Source organism: Poeciliopsis prolifica, unplaced genomic scaffold (assembly GCF_027474105.1).
Source record: "Poeciliopsis prolifica strain line A6 unplaced genomic scaffold, Auburn_PproV2 SCAFFOLD019, whole genome shotgun sequence".
Classification (NCBI taxonomy): Eukaryota; Metazoa; Chordata; class Actinopteri; order Cyprinodontiformes; family Poeciliidae; genus Poeciliopsis; species Poeciliopsis prolifica.
The window spans coordinates 1,181,122-1,198,754 of record NW_026562394.1 but is presented as its reverse complement, the minus strand read 5'-3'; the positions used below and the strand labels follow the sequence as shown (position 1 = coordinate 1,198,754).

General features: G+C 37.4%; 1 protein-coding gene across 4 annotated transcripts; it reads left to right on the top strand.

Annotated features, from left to right (window-relative positions):
- Positions 1–2,377: 2,377 nt before the first annotated feature.
- Positions 2,378–16,401, top strand: LOC129368464 (transcriptional coactivator YAP1-like). 4 transcript variants are annotated; one of them, XM_055043444.1, is made up of 10 exons: positions 2,409–2,460; positions 2,573–2,627; positions 2,952–3,181; positions 6,331–6,533; positions 7,056–7,210; positions 10,760–10,861; positions 11,104–11,201; positions 11,309–11,433; positions 12,309–12,409; positions 13,614–16,401. In XM_055043444.1, the coding sequence occupies exons 3-10, from the start codon at positions 2,981–2,983 to the stop codon at positions 13,787–13,789; spliced, it is 1,161 nt and encodes a 386-aa protein (XP_054899419.1). In that variant the 5' UTR covers positions 2,409–2,460; positions 2,573–2,627; positions 2,952–2,980; the 3' UTR covers positions 13,790–16,401. The 4 variants fall into 4 exon arrangements, with proteins under 4 accessions (XP_054899418.1, XP_054899423.1, XP_054899419.1 ...); XM_055043443.1 differs by having other exon boundaries at positions 2,378–2,627; XM_055043448.1 differs by lacking the exon at positions 10,760–10,861 and having other exon boundaries at positions 2,379–2,627.
- The last annotated feature ends 1,232 nt before the right edge of the window (positions 16,402–17,633 follow it).

Below are 17,633 nucleotides of genomic sequence, written 5' to 3'. Positions count from 1 at the left end.
GGCCAATCAACAAATGTATAAAAAGCTGTAGAAATGTTTTTAAAAATCACTGTTGATTTACTGTTTCTAATTTTATGGAAGTGCAGTAGAGTCTGAAAATGTGGGTGTCCATGTTTGCCCCCCCCCCCCTGGATGGGGGGGGGGGTGCAAAATAAAAATAAAAATAATTTTCTGTAAGTAACACTCCCGCTTGCTGTCAAGAATATAAAGGCTATTGTAAGTATTTTTACTTTTTAAGCAGGTTAAAATGGGGTCAATTTTTACCCACCCCATAATTCTGATGATTTTCTCAAAGTTGATATGTTGATTTATTCAAATCTTTACCATATATGACAATTTTCTCAAATTAATGTTAAACAATTTGCTACTGCTATCTTTATTTGGTGTGAGAAGGCAACTCACACTAATGTTGTTGCTGTTTGAAAAAGCAGCTTAAAAACTAAGAAGAATGAAGGAATCAATGAAAATGAAAATAAAGAAGTACGATTAGAGAGCAGTGGTTATGAGTATTAAGCTGCTCACAAAACTTTTGTCTTGGTTTACTTTCAACTTTTATTCAGTGGGCAAATTTTTGATTGAAAAGAACACAAAGACAGAATAGAAGAGCAACATTTACATTTCTAACAGCTCTCATCTTTTTATAGTGAATAAAGGACTAACTAAAAATAAAAGAAGAAATTAATGTAAAAAAGGAGGCACTGCCACCTGTTGTTCACAGGAGTGTTTCACAATAATATTTCTTATCAAAGTGTTGCTAAATTTCTGTTCTAGATGTAACCTATGTCTATATTTAAAAATACTATTCTTCCCAGCTGGATGTGTGGTTATGTGAAATATGTTTATAAAATGGGATTGCTAAGATATAATCACTTTACACAGAGTTTAGGAATGAATGTGAACACTGACTCAAAACTCCTGGCTTGCAATTCACACAGCCTACAAAAAGCATGTTTTACTGTTTAAATGTAGTGAAACATGCTTTATTATTTTGTATTTTGACAAAATAATCTCTTCGTTCCAGTTTAAAAAAAAGAAAGAAAGAAAGTCTATGCAGGTGATTACAAACAGAAAATATGATACATATGTCAGGTTTGATAATGTGCAGAGCAAAGCATCTTGCTTCCCTGACAATGAGCCGGGAAGGTTTCTGTGGACCTTTTCTTCAACTTCAATGTTTTCTTGAAACAAGGAAGTGAGTAATAACAGATCAGTCAGACTCTGATGGCTCTTTGACACAATGTTTTAGTCTTCTCTTTTTGTAGAGGGGACAATTTACCAGTGTTTCACACTGTCTTGTTGTTTTTAATTGTTTTCTTTTCCACCTCAAGAACTTCAACAGATACCAGTGCGACAAAAACCTCTCGACCGCTTAACTTAACCATCAGAGGTCCTTAAATCGGTCCTGGAGAGCCGGCGTCCTGCATGTTTTACTTCTCTCCTTAGTGACAACCCTTTCAGAATGTCAATGTTCTTCTTGGGTCTCTAACGAGCCATCATTTCATCCAGGTGTGTTAAATCAGGGAGAGAACTAAAACATGCAGGATGCCGGCCCTCAAGGACCGACTTTGGGGACCCCTGATTTATTCAAATGTGAATTTAAATATTTTGAAATGAAGCAGAAATGAATTTTCTAAAGGCATAATAGTACCCAAAAATTGTACTAAAGAAAGAGTAGCACCACTTTAACACATTTTTACTCAAGAAATTACTAAAAGTAAAGTACAGGGTAGTAAAAATACTCCTAAAAGTACATTATATCAAAAAAAGTTACTCAAGTAAATGTAACTGAGTAAATGTAACTAGCTACTTACACTAGGAATAAAATATATCCCTGAATAATAACACTTTTGGGACTTCATACTTTTGGCCGTCAGTATAGCAGCAGCTGAATTGTGGGCTCGTTGCTGCGTGTTTTCCACCAGGGGGCGCTACACTGCGGCTTGAGCCTGCACGGGACAAACAGGCTCCGACTGGGTTGGCCTCATCATGGGGCGGATGTTTTCTCGGCGCAACTTCCCAATTCCCCTACCCAACCCCCCAAAAATACACAAGACCCTCCAGACTGAGAGTCGGGAAAAAGAAGGACTTAATGTGGCCCTTCTATAAGATTATCTCATCTTTGATGAGATAATCTGAGGTTGTTGCAGTACTTCACTCTCTACCTCTTGCCCACACTAGAAAAAACGAGTGGAAAATATTAACTAAATACAGAGTAAATGTGATTATTCCGTTTTCCGCCAGCTCCAGTTCGTAAGTGTAACTAAACTCCTGGTTTTCTTGAAGTTTTCACCAGTGATGGTTTACATATCTGTCTTGAGTGTGAAATATTTGCCCTGCGACTGCGGCAGCTTTAAACCCAGCAACCCCGCCCCTCCGCACTATCACATGAATCTGGACTGAATGCTGGATGGGAAAAGTTTCGAGGTCTCGGTGAAATCGCTCTTCCCCGGCCAGCTCGCCGTGCGTGCGCCCTGCCTCGCCTTTTAAAGGGTTTTTACTCCACTGTCCGTGTCGGAGGAAACGGAGTCGGCTTGAGTGTTTTCCAGACTGGGACTTCTTTTTCTCCCTGCAGAAATACACGGGGGAGGAGAAGGAGGAGGAGGAGTGGGGACGCTCTGGCTCTTGAGGTATGTGGGAGGCATGTTGTGCTCTGCCGAGATTGATTTTTGTCCGCGATCTTGGCTTAAATGACACCATTTTGACCACGTTACCTGACGCTTGATGTTTTTCCTGTTGCTAAATACCTTGGAGAAGTTCGAGCTTCAAACACCGAGGCAGCGACACAAAAAGTTCAAATGGGGTGGGGGTTTAAAAGAAGACGGAGGGGGATCTGAAAGTGTAAACAAATCTGATCGTAACTGTTGCACACAGGCGCATCCAAAAACCCTCTTTTTCTTGGCATTCTGCGTTTTACTCTTCGTTTGTTTTACATGAGCCAACTTTTTCTATAGATACGTTTCGATTCCAAACTTTGGGCGACATGGACGCGCACCGCGGCGCGCCTCCGGCGGGGCAGCAGATCGTGCACGTCCGCGGGGACTCCAAGACGGAACTGGAGGCCCTCTTCAACGCCGTGATGAACCCCAGCAAGGCGACCAGGCAGCAGTCCGTGCCCATGAGGATGAGGAAGTTTCCGGACTCTTTCTTCAAGCCTCCGGAGCCCAGGGGCCACTCCAGACAAGTAATATCACTGCAAACTGCTTCACTCTGCAGGATGTTTATTGTTGCATAAAACCCACCAATATTTAGTGAATGGCTTTAGAAATTGAGCAAGAAAACACACATTTGCGTGCAGCTTCTGAAATGGAGTAGGCGATAATCACGATATAACAATGAGTGAAGTACCGCGGTTTGACGATATTTGCACAAACAAATTAAAACCAATATACATAATCAGATTTTTATTTTATTTTTTCCCATTTTTCAAAACAAAACAAAAAACATCCTCACTGTTTGTTTCTTGGAACATTTATTTGTTTTATTTGTTTATACATTGTAGCATTAACACCCACTTAATTGACTTGTGATTTTGCAGGAATACACAGAGGAGGAGACGCTGTGCAGAAATTATTCATTTTTCATTGTTGGGGTTTTTAGAGAGTATAACCTAATAGTATTTTCTTAAGTAGTCAGGCTATCTGCTCTGCATATGAGTCATCCCAAATAAGTGTTTATTATTATTAATAATAATAATACAAAAAGCACCTAGATGTTCACAAATCAATTTTTTTAAGTGCCATGTGTACCTCTGTTTTGATGAGATATAAATAAATAGCTAATTCACTCAAAGGTTAAAATGTCCAAGACTGGGTTTTTATGGATATGGATGGGTAGAGGATCGCTATAAATACATGAATATACATATAGATATCAATTTATGGGTGTATATAGATGAAGGAAAAACTTTCAGATTCACTGTTGTTCTTCAGTTTTTACGGGGCGGTCTAGAGAGTTCATTCACAGATTTTTCTGAGGAAGCAAAGATCAAACCTAAATAATCGGTTTAGTGTTGGTGCTATCATATACCTTGGACTTAATCAGCAAACTTGTGAATGATTCCCACTAAAAGCAGCTCAAGTAACTACCAGTGGTACTTTTGCTGCAGCAGAAGAATTATGGACTTAAGGATTATAGCTTTAGACCTTTAAAAAAAAATTGCTGAATGTATTTGCAGAAATCTTTTGGTCACAGTTCACTTATGCCAACTTGGTTCCTTCTAATTTTATTCATTTAAATTTTTTATTTATTTTGTATTAGCTTGTTGCCATGTATGACAGTGAGGAATCAAACAAGACTAATTGTCACTGACTCTTTTTAGATCCGGAGCTTCATAATTATTTTCTCTGGCCTGTGTAGCTGCGTGGACAGTATAAACCAGGGGTCCCCAAAGTCGGTCTCAAGGGCCAGCATCCTGCATGTTTTAGTTCTCTCCCTGATTTAACTCACCTGGATCAAATGATGGCTCGCTAGAGGCCTAAGAAGAACATTGACATTCTGAAAGGGTTGTCACTACCACCAAGGAGAGAACTTAAACATGCAGGATGCCGGCCCTCGAGGACCCCTGGTTTAAACCATCAGAATGTTCTACATACATTTTACTGCTGTAAAATTGATCACAATGCATTAAAAGCAAGGCACAAACGATCTAAGGTGGTAAAGAATACACAGATGCTATAATACTCAAACTCATTGTGCATCCCTGCAGGGCTACAAGAATCAACGTCTCTGCTGAATTCATTTCAAGTTGCATTTTCTTAATTTGATACAGGCTATTGCACTCAGAACTACAACCACGAAAGGTCACTCAGTTTTGCCATTATCAGACCTCTTCATGTTGCGTTTTTGTAGCTGATTTTGTCGTCTCCCTGTCATTTACGGTCCAGTTGTGGGAAAATCTTAAGCAAACACAAGAAGGTACAGAAAATGACAAACAGAACTTCACCAGCTGTGAATGAGTGCAATTGTTACTTGAATTGTTTATGACATTTAACACATGTAAGAGATTCATTTTAGAAAATGTGAACCCTAAATATCAGATTGTAGGATGTTGCGGCTAGTGTTTTGTCACTCTTAAAAAAAACATTGAAGTCATTACAGAGGGGATGCTTAACCTGCATTAACTCCTCTTAAAATTCAAATAATTTGTACATTAAAAAATCATAAATTATTCAACATATTTTTATAATTTTGTTGTGACAGAAATCCAGCTCAGCTTAACAGAAAATCAAGCCAATCAGTAATGGACTTTATTACATACCTGCTACCATTTAAAGTTGATTTGTTTTAAGCAGAAGTAAATTTCTGCTACTGTAGAAGGATTTTAATAGCGTTTGCTCATTTGCATCCTGCAAGACTGAAGTCTGCAGAGAGGGAACAACGGATCAAAAGATCTTGTTGCACAAATGTGTCAGTCAGAAACACAATCCCACATTATGAATTCACACCATGGCACAGTGACAACATGCTTAAAGACAATATGAGACAAGAGTGAAATCACAACTGATGGAAAGATGGAACAAAAACCTTTCAGAAACAATGCAGTGATGAAAGAGCTGCAGGAGTTTCTGCTCGATGTGCTTCACACATGTGTGTCCTTTATTGGATAAGTGTCAGATGAAAGATACACTTGTAAGACAGAAGTCTTTTCTTCCAAAGAAAACATCCAAACTTTACTGAAGTCTTCCAAAGACTTAGTCATTTGTGGTCTAATGAAACCAAACTTGAATTTTGATCCACAATTCCAAAGAAAACAACAGTGAAGCATAAACATGGTAGTGGCAGCATCATGCTCTGGGATTACTTCTAAGGTGACATCTTTTTGTAACTAAAAATTTGACTTTGTTTTCCTTTGTTTAGCTCATCAACTAAAAAAGATATGTCCTCGTAAGCTAGATTAGTTGGAAACATTTTTCAAGCAGAAGAGGTAAATATTGAAAACTGAAGCTGAGAGATGCTGATGGATTCTTGCCAATTAAAACTAAATGTCAAACTTGACCAAAAGCTGCTTAGGTTTTGGGTTAAGCTTGTGTACACTTATGCAAATAGGTCAATACAGCTTATTTGTTTTTTGGTTGAATTATGGAGGATAAATGCCACGTTAAAGGAGGAAAAAAGTTTTGAAATGTTGCATCACAAAATCCTGCAATTTTCCAGTGTACATTTTTTGCAAAAAACCTTTTTGGGAGTGAGACCAGTGTGAGAAGCAAGTCTTTTTACAGTCTAGGTTCCATTACCCATTTGATCTTGTTCTGTTTTTGCTCTCAGTCTATGTCTCGGATTGCCGTTTGTCACTCCGCTGCAGACCTGCTAACCCTGCTCCTTTCTCGTCAGGCCAGTTCAGACGGAGGCGTGTGCGGCTCCCTCGCCCCTCATCACGTCCGCGCTCATTCCTCCCCGGCCTCCCTCCCAGTCAACTCCCTCTCTGCTCAAGCAGACGCAGATGCAGCGACCACACCAATCATACCCGATGATGTGCCACTCCCCGAGGGTTGGGAGATGGCCAAGACGTCCACTGGCCAACGTTACTTCATCAAGTAAGGGTTTCCTCCAGCTTTATCACTGGGTTGCACCTCTGGCTCTGCAGGTTTTCTTTAAAAGGGGTTTCTGTGCCGGATGACAGTTTCCCAAAGCAGGTTGAGCAAGACAGATTCTGAATCAGCAGATTTTGGAACTGGAAAGTGGCATCTTTGATATTTTAGGCTGATGGATGTCCCAAACGATCATTCCAGCTCTGATATGATTAAAAAAAAAGTTGTTTTTTGCCACACAAGATGTTCTTATTTTTCTAAAAGTAAAGTGCCAGAGTTGTACACAGGATTAAAACTCATGCAAACAGGAAACAGTTGAACCAGTTCTGTGGCCTGTTGGGTTTCACCTTCATGACAGCAGGTTTCCTGCTCTGAGAAAAGCCTGAGATTGTCTCGAGGAGCATAGATGTGCAAGCACATCTGGTCATACAGGTAAAGCGAGTCTGAGGGAGAACGCTCCTCGCCCTTCAGGTTACTGCGGTTTAATAGATGCATCGCTTGCTGTGTGTGCGTGTGTTTTTTCTTCAGCCACGTGCACAGGACCACCACATGGCAGGACCCCCGCCTCTCGCAGCTTCAGTCAGCTGCAGCCCAGCATCAGATCGCCTGCACCCCAAGCCACGCCCACTCCTTCAGCAACCCAGCCCCCACTACGCAACCAAAAAATATTATTCCTGAGACAGGTATCACGCTGCAGTGCTGTACCCTTTTTGTTGTCATCTGTCTTCCTCTGACCTGGAGTGTGTTGGGTGTTGTTCCTTTGGGATTCTCTTTGGGTTGCTTATACTAATGCCTCTGCTTTGAAAAATGATCAGGCTTAATATGTGAACCCACATCATGGTGCAATTTAAAAAGAATCATGCAGGTTCTATAAGTCTTTTTTTTTCATTATTAGCTTGAGATAAATGTCTAAAGGGTCAGTTTACCCAAATTGTATTTCTTTAAATGAGAGAATCAACCACATGATGTGATGATGCAACACATGATCATTAAGATCTTTAAAAACTTTTTCTAACTGGCTTTTGCTTTCAACTTTCAGTTGTCATCCACCTGCTTATTCAGCATTATCTGACCCATATTGGTTTTAAGTGTTACTGACAAACCTTCTCTCTGAGGAAAACCTGCTTGCAGAAGCTGTTTGAAAGCTTTGTTGGGCTTCACCCATCAAAATATTACATTGTGCAGGAAATGATATGTATGTCCAGATCAGTATTCATTGGCCCTGAAACCGATTAGTCAATTAAGATGAGTTGTTTACTAAACTCAGTAGTTTCAAATCATATCACATTTCATCAATATTAAACTTTATGTTTGCTTAGCAGTGCAGCAACTGCGTCCCTATTTTAAAGAGTAATACATTTGTTTTTGCTAAAATAAAAATGATAAAACAGGGAAGCAAGGTTAAAACACCTTGTGACATAATTTGGTGTTCATGTTAATTACTATAATATCTGCCTTCCACTTATTAACTCGCTCTCCAATGATGTTCAGGATGTTTCAGAATCTATTTTTCTCGATAATAATGTATATCTATTCTCAGATTGATAATAGCGTATATTTATCCTCAGACTGAACATCACTGGAGAAATAGTTCATGTTTCTCTAAGACCAACTTTACTCAGTTAAAATGGGCTTGGTTTCCCAATTTGTTAATCAGACTCAACACTTTCCACTACTTTCATCAATAAATCAATGAATTGAAGTTTTAGGCTAAATCTAGCATGTTTACTGCATGCTTTGATAGGACTTGTTGATAAATCTACCAGTAACCTGTGCCAAACTTTAACCTACTGCCCTTTTAATTATTGTTTTTTGCACCTTATATTTTGCAGTTTGCATGGTACTGGCAGACAGCTAGTATTCTCTCTTCTTTACAGTCAGTGTAGTTTTACATGGTGCATGTATAAAGTCTTAATTCAGATGTTTGGCAGACACCAATCTTTGTTTTTTTTATTATTACTTTCATTTATTCTGAGTTGTTTTGTTTTTTTCAGTTATGATTAGTTCCATCAACATTTTCCACCATACTTGTTTAGTCCTTTGTTTACATCTGACCTTGGTACTTGCCGACTCCTCCCAATAAAATTGCTATGTTTGTCACACCTCAATGACTTAAAAGTTGGATGAAATGTGACATGACCGTTCAAGTTGGTTGCACCTACATCAGATAAGAGTCCAGTTTGGGAGCTTGTATGTAAGCGACCTGGGTGTGATATTGAGAAACAAATTGATTTGTGCTAAAAAATAATCAGATACCAGTAATGCATTGATACAGAAGTTGGATTTGCGCCACTTTTGTCTGCTGTGTGAACATTTGGTCATTCACACCCAGATTTGTTTGATCAACAGCGAAATGTGCAAAGCCTGTAAAACAGCTTTACAAACCATGCACATGATAAAAAGCAGTGATTTTAAAATATCAACATAAATTTAAAAAGTTTCAGTCACATACATTTTTGAAACGTTAATTACTTACTTACTGTAGTTACTATTTGATTGAGTGCTGGAAAAAAGTCGAGGCAATGTTGGGGTTTTATTTGCCACGGGTTTCCTGTGAAAAAGTAAAAGAATCAATCATCTTCTCCTTTTGTCACGAGTGCCTCATTTGAATGTTTCTATTAAGAAGTAACCTGTGGATGTTTTCATCCACAAAGATGTTAATCTCAAAGCAGATCAAACTAAAATCATTGATTTGTGGGGATGAGAATCTGTCTCGTATTGTGACACTCAGAGGACTTACTGTGCTAAATACAAGATCATCACTGCAAATATTGTAATATTTGTTTGTCTGAGAACATCAATTGAATGTTTCAAGGAATTTTTGTCTTTATTAGGTGACAATCTACTTTGTTTTGAACACATATGTAACTTCACACTCAAGATTATTTATACATTTTCCTTGTGCATTTGTTTTTGTTCTAAAATAAAAAAAGAAATATGGTTCTTTAATTTAAGCATTAAGCAAATAAAATGTAGGTTTTGTGGATTTTAATTAATTTTTTTTTTTAGGTTGGAGCATAAGAAAGAACGTCTTTGTATTGTAACAGTGCTGATCAAAGTTCACAGAGTTGAATGAGAAGGTTTACACTTTTTTCCAATGTAACCCCTAGTTTTTAAACTTTATCTTGGCCCAACTGACTCAATGAATCAATCAATCAAATTTTATTTGCATAGCACATTTCAGCAGCAAGGCATTTCAAAGTGCTTTACATCATAAACACAAAGTTATGCATCATAAAATAAACAATACATTGTTACATATTACATTTCAAATACAATTCTAAACAGGTGTGTTTTTAGTTGAGATTTAAAGGAAGTCAGGGTTTCTGTTGTTTTACAGTTTTCTGGAAGTTTGTTCCAGATTTTTGGTGCATAGATGCTGAAAGCTGCTTCTCCTCTCTTGGTTCTGGTTCTGGGGATGCAGAGCAGACCAGAACCAGAAGACCTGAGAGGTCTGGAAGGTTGATACAACAACAGCAGATCTTTGATGTATTGTGGTGCTAAACCGTTCAGTGATTTATAAACTAACAACAGTATTTTAAAATCTATTCTTTGAGCTACAGGGAGCCAGTGGAGGGACTTTAAAACTGGTGTTATGTGCTCTATCTTCCTGGTTCTAGTGTGAACGCGAGCAGCAGCGTTCTGGATCAGCTGCAGCTGTTTGATTGATTTGTTGGACAGGCCTGTGAAGATGCTGTTGCAATAATCAATGCGACTAAAGACAAACGCATGAATGAGTTTCTCTAGATCTGGCTGAGACATTAGTCCTCTAATCCTGGAGATGTTCTTCAGGTGATAGAAGGCCGACTCTTTACTATCTAATGAATCAAATATTGCTTTCAGTATGCCGTATGAACAAACTGAATGTACAATGGACTACAGGACATTACCCAGATCCTCAACAATGGCAAAGCCATAATCAGATTAATTTTTTTTAGCTTATTTTGTAAATGGTCCCAGCATTGGAGACATTGTTTCTTCTGAGAGGTATCTTAAAATTTTTATAGTGTGATTTGAGTGAGCAGACCCTTTAAGGATGGATGTTCATATGCACACACACTGAGGTTAGGCAAAATGCACATACAGTTGTTTTATTTTTTTTAATTGTAAATAAAATAAAGCAATGATTCATTTCTCTTCCTAAAATCTGCAAACTACAAACTTTCCTCTCAACACTCCATTGGCTCCATCAACCATTTGCCTTCTCACTCTGTACTTTTACTGCTGTTCAGGTCCACTGCCTGAAGGCTGGGAGCAGGCTGTGACTGCAGATGGAGAGATGTACTACATTGATCACATAAATCAGGCCACCACATGGGACGACCCGCGTCTAGGTAGCACACTATAACAGATTTTGTGCCTCCTGAGTTGACAATTGTCAATGAGAAACATTGTGTTCCAATGTGCGCTATTAGGACTGCTCAATGTTTGGCAACAAGACAGCAAAAAAGAAGGATCTCAAAGTGTTGGACACTCTATATTTCATGAATTGATTCACTCTATGATTCATGTTTCATTTCAAAGAAGTTCATGCTTATATTTTTAATGTGTTTTATTTATTTTTTTTGTGGTCTAGCCCCAAAGGTGAATCCAGCCATTCTCACTTTGGCAATGCAGCAAAGACTTGAAAAGCTCAGACTGAAGCAGGGCATCCCTCCACAATTTGTCCCACAGGTCAGAGAGAATACCAAGCTGGAGCGAGTCGTTCCAAAAATATCCAATGTTATCCTTAACTTCTGCTTTCTTTAAAGTTAAATGAAATTAAGCATACACGCATTCAGGTGCAGGAGGCGGGAGGGAGCAACCAGATGCCCGGTGGGATGGACCATGACAGAAGCACACAGATGCTTGTCCCATCAGTGGATATCAGGATCAGGGCCCTAAACCAAGAGCCTAACCTTAATGGGTACGTCTTTACTAGCAAAATACTACAATTTACAGTTAATAATGTGCCAGTAGATTTGTAAATGTATCTTTATTCATGGCCCTAAATTGCATTTACTAGCAAAGGAATAAAAATTAGCAGATAGCTTGAATCTGTTGGATTCTGTGTTGTTGCTCAAAAAGGTTCCCAAAACGCTTTCTGAAGCAATCAGGCTTGTCCAATCTGTTGCCAGACAGTACATAATGAATTGGTAAAAGACCAGGACCAGAGGTCAAAAAATGGATTTACTCAAATAACACTGTATGTAGCATTCAGTCAGGTGTCACTGTGTCTTACAGTGAGTACTTCGATGCTTGAATTTTGAAACTACTTGAAGTGCCAAAAATTGAAATCCCAAAAAGGAAGCTGAGTGCAGAATTCAATATGGAAGCCATGCATTAGAAAATATATGAAGTTCCCAAATTAAAATGAATAACCTCACTTCTGATGGGAAGCATTTGGGAATATCTTCATTTGGTGTCTCAATGCAGAAAATGCTGATAATTGGTTTGCTTTGGCTTTTTTTTTCCCACAGTAGTTTTTAGTCTGTCACTCAGAACAACAATTAGAAAAACCCATGGAGTTTCCCACCTTACAGCTGGAATGTTGTATTGTTGTCTGTTACATGATTCCCTGATCCAGGTTGAAACTTCTGGTAAATGTGACACAGCATCAGAGTAACTTCAAAGAAACTAAATACAAATTTCATACTGGCTTTCGACAACACATTTATACTCTTTCATACATTTCCGTAATTATGCTGACCGAAATAATTCTTCTCTAAGTGCAAAAGGTGGCCAGACCTGAAAGAAAAATATTATTTTAGAACTGCAGATAATTATTTATTTCTTACTCAGGGCTCACTCTCGCAATGAAAGCACTGACAGTGGTCTGAGTGTCAGCAGCTTATCACGCACGTCGGACCACATGTTGAGCTCTGTGGATCACATGGACACTGGTATTGTTCCTTTATTAACTACCAATCCAAACTCATTGCATTTTTCTACGTATCTTTCTTCTTATTTGTTCTTTTCTTAAAGCTCCAGTGTGTATTTTTTTTAATAAAGAATGTTTTTTTACCCATTTGTTGAATCTATCACCATTTCATGGCAGTATGTCATGTGACAAGTAACCTTAGATTAAAAAAAAGCAACCTATAAGAGCCAGGAGGAGGGTCCTCATTTACTTGCTCCTAAATGTACTAATGGCCAAGAAACAACTTACTGTTGCAGAAAAACTGTTTACCACCATCATCAGGGGCTCTGCTAACTAGCCTTAGTATTCACAACAGGCTCAGCTAGCTGTAGCATTGCTAACTAGCCTTAACATTCCCAACAGGCTCAGCTAGCTGTAGCATAGCTAACTAGCCTTAACATTCTCAACAAATCACACACGATTGCAATTGACGCCAAGACCCTTGTCTGTCTAACAATAGAGACAGTTCCAACAAATATGTTAGAAAAATATTTTTTATAAAAGTTACATATTGCAGCTTTAAGACATTACCATTTTTTAAATATATAGATGGACTTAGTTTGTTAAACTTCTGTACCCAAATTAATTATTTCACCTTAAAAAGATGTATAAAGTAGCTTAAATAATCTGTATTTTTTTCATTAGAGTTCTACACAGCAACTTGAATAAAATACAACTGCATTGCTTTTTTTCTTTTTTTTTCAAAGTCTGGATTTCTTTTTATGTATTTTGCATGTCGTCTATGACTGTTGCTTGTTGGTAGAGACATTTCAGTAATCTAAAACTAATAGAAAACATTTAAGCATCCTGCTTGCATAATGGATGTGGACTGTCGGATGTAAAATTCATGAGCAGTAAGTATTGTGCTAGTACCAAAGAAAGCAAGGAAGTTGCAAGCCTTTAAAATTGCGATGCTTTTGATAGGTCAGAAACACTCAAAAAATTGTGTCGGCAGCCGATTTCAAACTGAAGTTAAATGTAACTAAATATCCTCTGAAATTAAAATTTTTGTCAGGGGGCCCAAGATTTCTGGCAGCACCCCTTCTTTTTAGTATGCATATATAAAATTTTTCAAACATTTGTAAATTGGTGCAATAAATGCATGTAAGTTGTCCAGGTTATTGTAAAAACTGGTTTATGAAGGAAAGTGAAATATTAATTTCGTTCTGTGCCTGTGATTTGTTCAGGTGACTCAAGTGACCCTCCATCAATGGGCCTGCAAGAGTCGATGCCTGTGCTGCCGATAAATGAGGACCTGATGCCCGGCATCCCCGACAGTTTGACTTCAGACATGTTGATGGAAATGGACACAGTTCTCTCCGGGCCGCACATGGACAGGGACAGCCTTCTCACCTGGCTATAGACGCAAGCAGCAGCCGCCGTCCGTTTGAGTGTGGTTTGAAATCAAGCTTTTGTAGCATGACTGAGAGTTCTGGAAAATTTGATTTGAATTTAAAAGTGGTACAGAACAGCTACTCAGAGAGAATTTGCTACAGATATATGTGATGGATATCTACTTACAGAATTCACTTCCTGCCGTGTGAAAAAACAAATGACTCTCACAAAAGCTGGAGCTTTTCTCTTTTCGGGTCTGGTTTTGCAAGTGCTCCTCTTCTTTTCATCCTGGTCCTCCATCCAAAGTCACACTTGCCTTAAGTGAGAGTCAAGTGTTCTTCGTTCATTGGTTTGAACACACAAGCCTGTCAGAAAAGCATTAATGTAACATAAATATTTTATTTAATAAAATAATAAAACATAACAAAAAGGTTTTAAGCTCCTAAATTAGCCAAGTGAATTGTGAAAGTTAAAAATAGCATTTCATGCTTCTACCTCTGAGCAACTTGTGATTTTATTACATGTACTCAGAGTTTTATTTTAAAAACAACTTTCAACAACATTTTTGGCGTAAAGTGAGCAAAGAATCAAAGGGTTTTTTAGGTAAAATGTACGCTAGTTTCAAAATCTCAGGGTATTTCTTATTAAAACGGAGGGAATGGTGCCCTCTTGTGGTGAGTCAGAAAATAACATTTCCTCCCTAAACCCACATCAGTTGCGCAAGCCGATCTCTCTGCCTGAATCAAGAAATCCAGCCGATTCTGAAGAATACTGCCAATATATTAGTTTTGAACATTAAATATGTCCTTTTAAAACTTTGAGACTTCAATATATAAGCAAATGAGCACATGATCAGGGTGAGGTCCAACTTAATGCAGGATTTCCACAGAAAACTGTAAGGACGATTCATCAGTTTCTTGTTTTGTGTTTCTTTTTGATTCTTAGATTTTCTTTTCTCATTAATGATTTGAAAAAAACTTTCAATAAAATCATATTGATATTGGCCAACAATATTTGGGTAATTTTAAAACTTAGTATTTTTTGTTTTGTTTATTCAAGTATTTTTATTGTAGACTTCTATTCCATGCACTGAACATGAGCTTCACATGTTCAATGCTGGGATTTCTAATGAACTCCACTGATAGTTGTTTCATTTTCATTCTGACAAACTCTTGCTTTAGAAAAAAAATCAGCTCTGGTTGCCGTCTGACCTGGGAAATATATGAGGAATGACATTCACAGCTTTAAGATTTATTCCATAACATTTTTATTGTAATACTGGATTGGAGCATTCCAAGTTCCATCTTCAGATTGAGCTGTATCAATTCAACGGGTCAATATGAAAGACATTCAAATAGTGACTCTTTTTTTTCATTTCATCAGCTTTAAAATGTATAAAATTATCACTTTCTCCTTGACTTCCAACATTTTAGATGCTAATTTTTCATGTATTTCTGAAAATCTGTTCCCTATACTGAATATTTCTTGATCCAGTATTTCTTTTTGATTCTGCTTTTCACTCAAATGTCATGGAGGTGAATTTTGTTGATGTCAAAGCATCAGAAAGTGAGATTCAAGTGTTTTGTGGAAAGAAATGTCTAACTGCCTTCAAATCCCAAACCTTCATAACTTTTTTATTTTTTAGATTTAGCTTTCTAAATATCACATTGATTTTTTGTGTGACTCTTATTTGTGTAAATACATTTAGAATTAAAGGATCCTTTTGAAGTGTTTTTAAACATGAAGTTGATGCCGTACATTTTTGTAATGCCATCAAATCTTCTTTTTTTAAAAAATGCTTTATCCCATGATTGGTTTTGAGGTTCAAGCTAGCTTATAGTGGAGAGAAAATGATGCCATTAAGATGCAACAGTTTGTTTGATCATGCAGGTGAATGCAGTGGTCAATTTTATGATTTATCCCTTTTTTCTTATTTTAAACATGAAATCAATTTTGATATATGTTTTTACTATTCAGCCTGTATCAATCCAAAACCCAGATGTAACAAATATTGGTGAGAATAGTTTTTGTTTTGTTTTTTTTATTAAACACCTTAAAGAGGTTTGGGATTCCTGGTAAAGGTGACATACAATTTGAAATGCTGCATTTTTAGAATATTTTATTCAAACTGCAAACATCAGGTCCAAGCTTTGGTAAAGGAGGGAGTTTTTAATTTCCCTTAAGTCAAGCCATGTGAAAATTATATCTGTTTTTATCTGCTTGGTTGTTTCTGCAGTGTGTTTAGAGTTGATCTGAGTATTAAGCTATAAATGACCAGATAAGACCATTGTTCCTGACCGACTTCTTTGTTTAATGTATATGCAGTTCTATAGCTGAAGACTTCATTCTGAAAATCCCACATAAGTAGCCGGTCTTGTTTTAGCAGCTCTCATTTAAAGTGCCGAACAGCTTAACAAGTGATTTATTGCACATCATCAAACACACTACCAAGTCTATTATTTATCTTGGCATGCATGACACTTACTATGTTCTGTATGTTACGTATAACAACATTTATTGTACTATTTACAAAGAGTTCTGAGTTTTTTTTTTTCTTTCTTGTTTATTTTTGCATGATTAATATAATTATAATCAAATTAAAGAAGTTTCTGTTTAATAAACTTTTAAATTACACCTGGATATTTTGCTTCCTGTTCTGATCATTTGTACGACCAAAAAGCACACGTGTTTATCTACCTGTAATGGCTTAGCTGAATTGGTAGGATTTATATTTGATTCCTGAAAATTCAGAGCATTAAAGCATCTCTGCTTTCCATAGTATTTTGTTTTTATTTCCCTTGTATTTGGGAAATAAAAAGACCAAGGGAAAATTCAATTTAAATAATAAAAAATAAATTTTAAAAAGGTAATTTTTTAAAATTTCTTTTTTTTTTCAGCCCACATACACTGGAATTTTCCCTCTTTCAAATTTCCAGTTCAACTTAGCATAAATTTTTAGGTTCAGCCGGGCTGGATTTGAACTGAACCCCCCACCCACCCACAAAAATACCCAGCTGATCAAATCCTGCTGTGGGTTTCGTCCCTGGAGTTTTCCTGAATCATACTCTTGTTTCTTTCTCCTTTGGATTTATGCAATTATTGTTGTCATTCTCAACACTTCTCTCTTTTAGCTCAAGTTTGCATATGGTTTTTAATTGAACTAACTTCTAACGCTTCTGTAGTAGACATTGAACTTTCCACATCATGATCCCACCATCGTGGCAGACTGTAGATAACCTCTTGATGATCTCATAAGATGTAAAATGAGCTCTGAAGGTTCTGTTTCATCAGAAAAGGAACCATGCCTCATGATCAGTCAAGTGCAACTTAATGAACTTGCTTCTTGGTGTCACATGTTTATGAGTGACACATGGTTTCTGTGGAGTTACAGTGTTTTAAGAGGATTGCTGTGTCTATATCAACCGCATCCCGTCAGTTTCTACTGATCAGATCATGGTTCTCAAAACTCTGTTTTGGGCCCACTTTTTTCTTCACAAAGTTTCTTATCTCTGTTATCTTGAGGACGGTAGCTATTCGACTTCTTCAAGGACTCAGAGTTCTTCAAACTGTCTAAATAATGCAATTTGAAAAAAAAAATTACAAACCATGCAGGGTCAGCCTGGTTGTTCTGAACGGCAACTAACTGGTTACGTGACATTTTTTGCAACAAGCTCAGACTGAAGGAATTTAGGTGCTTTTGTTAAGAGCACGTAATTGCTGTTAAAAACCCTTATCTTCCAGGGACTCTTGAAAATTACTCAAAACAGCTTATCCAGGATGGCTATTCACATTTTATTAAATATTTTTGAATTACGAACATTTTTGTTTCAGATAATTGAACAAACAGAAAAGCTCATATTGCTCCTGATTTG

Bases quoted from the DNA above. Each gene is read 5' to 3' on its own strand.
- LOC129368464 (XM_055043443.1), top strand. From the start codon at position 2,981: ATGGACGCGCACCGCGGCGCGCCTCCGGCGGGGCAGCAGATCGTGCAC. The intron at 7,211-10,759 runs GTATCACGCTGC...ACTGCTGTTCAG, and splicing joins AAATATTATTCCTGAGACAG to GTCCACTGCCTGAAGGCTGG. The intron at 12,410-13,613 runs GTATTGTTCCTT...TGATTTGTTCAG, and splicing joins TGTGGATCACATGGACACTG to GTGACTCAAGTGACCCTCCA.